At 43.6% G+C, this 9,476-nt stretch overlaps 1 protein-coding gene across 1 annotated transcript in view; it reads right to left on the bottom strand.

Annotated features, from left to right (window-relative positions):
• Positions 1-9,204, bottom strand: part of fam20cb (FAM20C golgi associated secretory pathway kinase b) — a 33,129-nt gene extending 23,925 nt beyond the window's left edge. Inside the window, exons 1-3 of the mRNA XM_083688111.1 lie at positions 7,972-9,204; positions 7,382-7,557; positions 5,972-6,050 (exon numbers count right to left, since the gene is read on the bottom strand). Coding sequence (XP_083544237.1) covers positions 5,972-6,050; positions 7,382-7,557; positions 7,972-8,507 — 791 coding nt within the window. The 5' untranslated portion in view covers positions 8,508-9,204. The remainder of the gene's footprint in view (positions 1-5,971; positions 6,051-7,381; positions 7,558-7,971) is intronic.
• Positions 9,205-9,476: the final 272 nt, after the last annotated feature.

Raw genomic sequence — 9,476 nt, 5'->3', positions numbered from 1 at the left:
GAGAGGTGAGAGAAAACAATTCATGTCGAGACACAGATGTTAGACGTTAGCCCGCAAATCTGAGGGCGGTTACATCATTTGTTTTGACTGCGAGACATCACTTATGCTACTCTGTAAAAGAAACAGAAGAGGTGGAGGAAGAGGAGGGGTTGGTCCATCAGGGGTGAGCAATTCACACGTCCTATCCTATCGGATCAGGGCGTTCGAAAAAAGAGTGAGGGGGTAAAGCTCTCTACTCATCGAAAGCTTATAGCTGTGGAACAGATGTTCCCTAAGCCTTCTACTGTATACTGTACAGGACGTTTGACAGCCTACAACGCTGGCTGTGAAGATTCACTGTTCTCCAATGGTGGATCACAACCTGAGCGCAACATGATGTTTCACTGCTTAGTAAGCATGGCTCTTTAGGAAGAAGGGTTACGCCAATTAGATGAACTGTCCATCTGATGAAAGGGGGGAAAAAACGTGACACTCTGGCCCGCGGCGGTATAATTAAAACTGACAATCAAGCACTTTTTTTTTTTTTGCGACTGTGAAGGTGGTATTTTACCCTCTGCTTCATTATGGGCTAATGATTCCCCTGAGGTGTTTTCCTGACAGTAACTACAGGTTATAAAACAGATATGTTTCTGTGTCTGGGGAGAGAGCAGGCGGCGTGTCGTCGTTTTACTGTTCAGGCTGTTAAAGAGGAGAGGCAGACTGAGAGACGAGACGAGGACATAGACTGTAAAACTTGAGAGAAAGAATGATAAGAAGTTCCACAACGACTACATGTCTACTACCCACAGATGGACCAGGTACAGAGTATCACTACCCAATGTGTAGGTTGTTTCTGATCAATTTAAAAAAATACATTCAAATGCTGTTCAAATTGGACAGGGAAACAGAGAAACCTCTGTGCACACCAACATACAATACATGCCCAGTGCTGCTCAGCATCTGGGCCACATAGGCAGGACCAGGCAGGCCAGATGAAGCAATGCCTGATGTCCATGGCAGATGAGCCACGCGGAGCGGCTATCTCCAGGCAGATAGTACTGCCTGCTTTTGAGGGATGGCTCCGTCAATGCCACCAGACAAGGTGACAGTTGATGTCAACTGACATCGTCACACAATAGGCTACTGTTAGAATGACTCTTTCTCTCCAGAGAACCAAGAGAGAGGGGGGATGTTTTTTTTGTACTTTTGTGATTAACATGTTTGCTTCTGAGGAACAATGTTTAAGGATGATCAGACTCTTCATGCGATTGTGATAGGCCACAAACAACATGCCTCTAGACTGCAGAGAAATGTCAGGGTAAATTACACAAGCACGCACACACAGGCACACACATGCCCACACACACACACACGCCCACACACACACACACACACACACACACACACACACACACACACACACACACACACACACACACACACACACACACAGCAAAGGAATTAAGCAAAGGCTTTGATATGCTAATTATGTGCTAGCCTGTCACTTCTTTATAGTATAACATTCCTTTAATACAACATTATAACTGATAACATCCACCTGAAGGGGGATTTTGGAGATTTTATCTAATATTTCAGAGTAATGCATGAATTGCAGAGTTATCATTGAATGTAGCACACAAAAAAAAAAAAAAAAAATACCCACTGTTTTTTTCTCTCGCAGCTAAAAATAAAGTGACAGTTTGGAACACAGCTTGTCCAACATCGTCTGGGGTGGTGAGCCACTCTGGTTGAGAAGTGCTCATTTACAAGGACACCCAGCGATGCAGAGCAGTGCAGGCTTACCATAGAAGACACTGCATTTGCTTTCATATGATAAACAACCCCCCCAAAAAGCACCAGCTAAAGACATTTTAAAAATAACATTCAATAAATATATACTGCATTCAATGAAAGAGTCATTTGCAAGTCACAATGCATAACAATCAACCCATGCCATAGAAGACACTGCATTTTCTTTCATATGGTAAACAACCCCCCAAAAAAGCACCAGCTAAAGACATTTTAAAAATAACATTCAATAAATATATACTGCATTCAATGAAAGAGTCATTTGCAAGTCACAATGCATAACAATCAACCCATGCCATAGAAGACACTGCATTTTCTTTCATATGGTAAACAACCCCCCAAAAAAGCACCAGCTAAAGACATTTTAAAAATAACATTCAATAAATATATACTGCATTCAATGAAAGAGTCTATTGTTTATTACAGTGTATAACATTCAATTAATCTAACAAACAAAGCCCACTCAACACACTGGAAACTGGCACCACTGAGATTGAAACTGGCACCACTGAAGTACGACTTCTGTATGCCTCGTGAAAACGGCAACAACAGCTAGAACAGCAAACGGTCACTGAGAAACACCAGGTAACTAGCTAACTAACATCTGGCCCACAACCTCACTGTTGTATTCCTCATTAACGAGGACAGTGCAGGGGCCACACTGTAACATCAACAGGCCACTGACTGTGAACTGGCTCTCTACAGTATATCATACTGCCAGGCCATACAGTAGGCTGCAGGTCCAGTTAGAGAGAGTTACTGTAGGCCGAGAGTAAGAGGTCAGATTACTGTGCCTGAGGGCTAAACATGATCTCGTGTGTAGTTGTCTGCCTGTACATGTGTGTAACTGTGGGAGTAAGGACTGTGTGAGAGTACAATATGCTCGGTAAGTATGTGCTGTGAGAGTCTGTGTGTGTGCGCGCGCATGTGTGTGTGTGTGTGTGTGTGTGTGTGTGTGTGCGCGCATGTGTGTGTGTGTGTGTATATTTTAATTTCTTTCAACATACACTTTGGTGAACTGTACAATACCAGAGGTGCTAATTATTGATAACATATTTAGCTTTTTCCTCTCAGACTTTTTCCTCTCCCAAGGGAAGCTGTGAGCTGCCACCGTCAGCTGATCAGAGCAGATAAAATAAAGTTGCCCCTAGATGCTGATCTAAAGTCAGTTTTGTGTTTTTCATCCTCGTTTATGGTTAGGAATGGGGAGAGGGTCAGCTGAAGTCATCTGTAGTCAGAGAACAAAGCTTTCAGAAGAGTAACATCACATGACAGGAAGTCCCATAACGCTAATCAGCGCTCAATGACACTCCAGTTAGAAGATGCCTCTTAACCAGAGATCTGAAAATCCAGATTAAACTACTTTGATCCTTGAAAAACAAATCTGATTAAAAAATAAAAATAAAAATAAAAATAAAAATAAATATCTAACCCGGATCAGTGGTTTGGGGGTTAACTTCAACCTCCTCCATCCAGCTCTCTCATATCTATAATAACATGCTGCAAGTTTCCCCCATTGCAAAACTGTGCCACACTCATCTCCGTTCTGAATGAGTTGTCCTGAGGCCAGTCATCTCTTTATTGCCAGAGTCAAAGTCACAGCACAGCAGAGAGGACCTTATGAATCACATCAGACTGTACAACACAGAGGCTGTGTGCGGGGAATGTAAAAGCTTTTTGTTTGTTTGACGTCCCTCTCCGGGCTTGAAAAAACAGAATCACAACAATGCATTATCATGAGAACAATTCCTGCATTGTCTTCTTCTCTTCTCCTCTTATTGTCCTACCATTTTATTGTTCTCAGAGGAACGCGGCGGTTGAATGCATACTGTATAAGAGCATTTCTTCAGATACGTCTTGCTCACATCGCTTTCCTATCTCAATATATTTCCTCAGGGATTGATATTTGATATGGTGCCCATCTTGATTCAGTGTTCCCCATAAATACAGATATTTCTTGAGGGACAATGTTTGCGCTGCCAATATACAGGTATTGACACAAATATGCTAACATATTGCATTCTGCTCTCCTCTCTACCTGTCAATCAACAATTCTTAAGGGGAATACAATCAGCCTGCGCGTTAATGACTGGGGAGGGGCGGCGTTAGTGATCTCATCTGGGCATATTTGTCTGATCTACGTGTGACTGGCAGTGATTGACAAGCACTGCAATTAACTGGGAACGGCGGAAGCCGTCATTATATCAATCGCCGCCCCCACCTCTCATTCCAGCTCATCATGTCTGAGCCTAGGGGCTAATTTGACTATACATATGACGATCACGTTCCTCATTCACACAAACGGACGAGGCGCTGTCAGGATAATGATCACAACAGAGACAGCGTTCACACCCTGCCAATCCCCGGCTCTCTGACTAGACTACCTAGACAGGGGATCTATCTACCTCGTTGAGCAACAAAATGGGATGGCGGATAGATCATTTGCAAGGCAAACATGACAAGGCCCATAACTGGGATGCACTGTGTTGTCACATCCTTATTCACACACAAGCCTTATTCACACACAAGCACACGTGTTGGGACTTGGATGGTGTCTGTGTTGCGTAATGCTTCCAGGTCTGCAACATCACTAAAGCTATGAGATTACCATCGTGAGGCTGAGTCTCTGAGGAAATAAAAGGCATCTATTGCATCACTATGGTGGGATATGGTATCCACCAACGGATCAGATCAGCCTCTTCCTGGGCAACGACAACACACACATGAGGGTTATTTATTTATGGGCAGTTGAACATCAAGTTGAATCCAGGTTTTAATATCATGTCTTTGAAGCGCAGCATTGACCTTTGTGTCTTACTGTGTCTCCCATACAAACAAAACCCATATTTTACAGCAGCAGGGTGGACTTACTATACTGTAGCTGCTCTTAAAGAAGCATATCCAGGATATAGAAAAACACTGGCCAGCAGGGACATCACCTCTATCTCAGGAGAGGAGAGGAGAGCCACAGGATCAATACAGACCAGCATTATTGGATTTCTCCTCTGTGCCAGTCGACAGCGAGCCAGTTTACTGGTACAGCAGCCGATGGTTACGCTGAAGCCCAATCGTTACCCAGACACTTGCATGCATTTGCATTTGAGCTGAGTGGAGCAGAGGAGCGCTGCCTGAGCAGCCTTTGATGTTGCAGCCCTGTGTCTCTTTGATGCACCATGTGGAAACATAGCAGCAGATTGAGGAGAAAGAGGTGGGTTGGTGGGGTTAGAGGGGTGCTGTGTGTGTGTGTGTGTGTGTGTGTGTGTGTGTGTGTGTGTGTGTGTGTGTGTGTGTGTGTGTGTGTGTGTGTGTGTGTGTGTGTGTAGGATAGGATAGGATATTAAAATACAGAGAAGTGAGAGGAGGAGTTTGGATTGCTGTGTTCTGTTTAATGAAGTGTATCAAGACAGAGAGCAAAGAATAACCTCTCACACACATCCTTCCAACCCTCCTGTGTTAAGATTAGGGAACACCAGAGTTTATACTGGATCAGATGACAGCCCATGACCTGAAATGGATTTGAATCCAAAAACATCACCCCAGGTTTCCACTCTGAAATCGTGTCATATGTCTGTTTAAGTTCAATATGCAGTGAGATAATCGGTGGGATTTTGATTGTATTTCAATATTGCTGCTCTGCTCCTGAGCCCTTTCCCATTCTGCAGCTGTGCTATCATCAGCCTGTCAGGATGATTTCAGGCTTGTTGCGTCTAGCTTGAATTCATGTGGAGGGACTGGAGGAGTAATTACGACAACCCCTGCATAGCCATCCTCCTACCTGTCACCCACAGACTTAACCCAGCTCTTCACAATGACATGAAGGCCCTACAAAACGCAGGGTGGAAATGATTAACCCTGAATTAAATTAGCATTACGATAACAAAAGGAGCGACATTTAAATCCACCAATCGCGGAAGGATTACGACCGAGGACCAAGTGTCTCCGGGAATATCATTTAAAAATGGCAACCAGGATAAATAAAGGTTGAATACATCAAATATTTCCCTTTATCCGTTATCAACCAGGTTTCTTTTCACCCATTGGAATGACAGGGCAGATTTAGGCATGTTTCAATATTTGTACAGGCTAAGCTCAGGTACAGTACAGCATGTAATGGATGATTTCACCCAGATCAGCATGACGAGTGTTACTGTGTGGTTAGCGTTAGCATACAGGATCTACTTACTTCATGGGTTTGAACAGGGCCTGTCCATAGTTCTGGAATGTCATTATCAGCTTCAGTTGAGTGCCTCCAGATTTCATAGCTGTTGGAAAAAAACAGACAAACTGTCAACGACACATGTTCACTGACAAACCTATCAACAGAAAAAGCTTCTATCCTTATGGTCAGACAACTGTTGATTAGTACAGTTAACCATTATGTGTCATTGGTTGATCATCCGTGTTGTTCCAACTGTGTCCCTACTCCCTAGTAAGATAATCTCTTTTCCAGCTGTAATGCCTATCTATAACCATTTCCATCTCAGTCACTTCCTCTTACCAACAGAAACCAAATACCAGATATCATGTTCATGCTGAAACACATGATGGAGTATGGGGAAATCATCTACTATGAGCTTATCTTTAATCGAATGGCTTTCCCCCAAAGGAGGGTACACCTGCACCACTGATTGTGAAATCACAATGCTCTCTGTTCTCTCTCTCTCTCTCTCTCTCTCTCTCTCTCTCTCTCTCTCTCTCTCTGTCTGCTCACTCCCCCTCTCTGTCACTCTCTCTCTTTCTCCTCCTGAGCAGGACATAATAAGCCATTCTAAAGGCACTCCTCAGACTGCTTTTCAGGAGGCAAAAACTGAAATTCTAATTTTAAAAGGGGACAAAAGAGAGACAAACAAAAAAGACACAGAGAGACAAATTGGCAGCAACAGTGACAGAGGAGCCACTAGGCCTGTGCACATCATCCAATCGATTGAACAGTGTTTTGGTGGACTATTGCCTGTACTGCAATGCTTTATTCTGTCAGGAAGAGAGGCAGCACTGATTAAATCCATTATTCTATGTTTCTTTTTCATGAAGTATATATCAAAGAATTATTCATCATCTATTTCAAGTAGATTCAGTTTAGATGAGGTTGTCAGCACTACTGTATAAGCGGAAAGGTTCAATGTCAACAATGCCTCAATCCTCCACTGTTGACATGCTCACTGTCGGCAGATGTCATCACGTAACCAAGCCAAAAGCCCTTCCCAAAACCCTATGTTCATATTTCCCTGCTATTGTTCAAAATCTGTGCTGTTTCTTTGTATGGAAAATGTGTAATCCATCAACTACAAAATGGATTACAAATGGACATAAAGTATATTATTGTATATGCATGCTGTGTATGAGTGAGCTGTTATAGTTATATAGTTATTTTGCAAAACCAGGTTTGATTGTTGAAGCACCACCACCTGTGAATAAAGCAAAGCACAGACAATAACAATTGCTAGTCTCAATTGGTATTTAAATCAGGGCCTCTCAGAATGTAGCACTGTAATTACTGCACATGGGCAGCATGTATTTGGCCTCACTCACATTCTACATCCACTAATTTCACTGTGTGTGGAGAGCAGAGAAGCTGCCTTCTCCTCTGACTTACCGACACTGGTGATTCTTTGGGAGACCAGATCCTTCAGCAGAGCATCGATGACTGGGTTGTGTCTGGAGTACAGTTCATAACGATTAATCCCTATGTGGAACCGGAGCCAGTTGGGGTAGGACTCAGCCGTGAGTTCTCCTGTTGGAGTATACTCCTCCACATTGCCTTCTCCGTGCCTGGGAAGAGCATGAAGAGATTATCAATATTACACTGGGTTGGGACATTGACATTACTATATATTTGGATGGAGGAGAGGCAGTGCACTGAGTGAGTGCAAGTGAATAAAAATGTGCAAAGGTCACACCTAGTATCAACAACTACAATGATATGCAGCATGCAGATGTCTGAATATAACAGTAGCTGAACTTCAATTTGCATGGACACTTGACAATCCATTTGCCATATCTAAACCTAGACCTATGTAAAAACAACATGTATTTATTGAGCTGCAATAACAAGCTGAAAAGTAGCAAATGAACTGTTAGTTATTTTTTTTGTCTTGAGTTGATTCTATGAATAGTAGATTTAATTTGAAGCTACTTCACTTCAATTGTGAGGAGTAAGTTCAACCCAAAATTGATTTTTTTTACCATTCTTGGATTTCTGCCGCTTTGGGGTCAAATCTGATGTCCGTGTTGACGTTGAACAGGGTGTCCTCGTCTGTCAGAGACGGTAAGGTTCTCTTGTATAATGGGTGGTCAAACAGTGCCAGCAACCTTGAACCCTTGGCAGGCACATTTTTGGTGACTATAGTGTCCTGGATGAACTGTCGCTTCTTGTCACCATTTTGCGCGTAATGTTCAAGTCTTTTAAAACCCTCTGTTTTGTCCACAGCAGTGGGATTCTTTTCAAGTGAGTGTGAAGAGATATTGGAGTTTGGCTCGTTGCTAAAGTCCTGCAGGATTCGCAGCGTGTGTTTGTTAGGCCAGCCCGACTCCGCTCCCGACCTGACTCGGTGTTTAGCCCAGTTCTGTGGCTCCTCGCTCGGCGTGTGGGAGCAGGCACAGCCGCTGTTGCTGCGCCTCTCCAGCTTTGGTAACAAGTCTATCATAATATGCATCGAGCAGGCGATTAAAAACACCATGAGAATCAAGACCCGGAATTTGCGAAAGAGTATCATTTTCATAGTTCCCTGTTTGAGCAAATGTGAGTATTTACTGCAAATGATCAGCACGCATATGAACAGGCTGACTACATCACTGATTATGTTTATTACACTGGATGCCAATTTAAAGAAATACACGTTAAACACATAGTGACCATCTTCACTTGCCGTTTTGAGTAAAGGTTTCAGTGTTTAGCCTTTGTATTCCCAACCACATAGAATTCCAGATTAAAGCGAGTCTCTTTCGCGATTCAGAATAACAAAATTCTCCGCATGCGCCCAGGTAAAACAGGTCGACACGGTTCAGACCAACGGCCGATTTGGGCAAGCGGCATTCTCTCCACTCCTTTCGCTCTTCGGCCCCGACACTTACACTCAGTATGAAATATTTCGGAGGTGGATGGGTCCCGAAAGCCGCTTGAAAATGTTAGATGAATTATCCATCAGAGGTGAGCGCTCACACTGCGTCCGCTGGCGCTCATCGGTTCAACCGTCCAACCTGGACTATGCGGTGCGAGGAGGGCGCTCGTGGATCAACTGGGCACTGGAAAAGCATTGGTCCTGCCTGCGAGGAGAAGCGCTGTGACAGAGCTCTCTTCTTTGCCGATGTCAAATGAAGATAAATATTATAAAGTCTTTATCTTTGCCACGATAAACCAAGGTAGAAAAGTCGAGAAGGTGTCGATTCTGATTTCGCTCTCGGAGGTACCGCGTTGCCTACCTCAGTGCGCGAAAAGAGAATCACTGTCTCTCGCATGTGAGAATGGGGTGTGTTAAATATTACGATGAAGCGAGTCTAGATCCAGCCTTGCGCAGCGTCACTGAGTCCAGATTGGCTGAGTTTCACCCACAGTCGGGTAGAGAGAGGACAGCAACAATCTGAAGCTCAAGTGCCTGACTGTATTGTGCTTGAAATGACTCTCCCTGCACATCCAATCTGAGCAAGAAGAGGGCGTCTCATCCCAATGGGCCATATTCACTGCAGCGCAT

This window comes from Argentina silus (assembly GCF_951799395.1).
Source record: "Argentina silus genome assembly, chromosome: 16".
NCBI classification, from domain to species: domain Eukaryota; kingdom Metazoa; phylum Chordata; class Actinopteri; order Argentiniformes; family Argentinidae; genus Argentina; species Argentina silus.
Note: the sequence above shows the minus strand (reverse complement) of the source record. Positions and strands in the feature narration are given on the sequence as shown.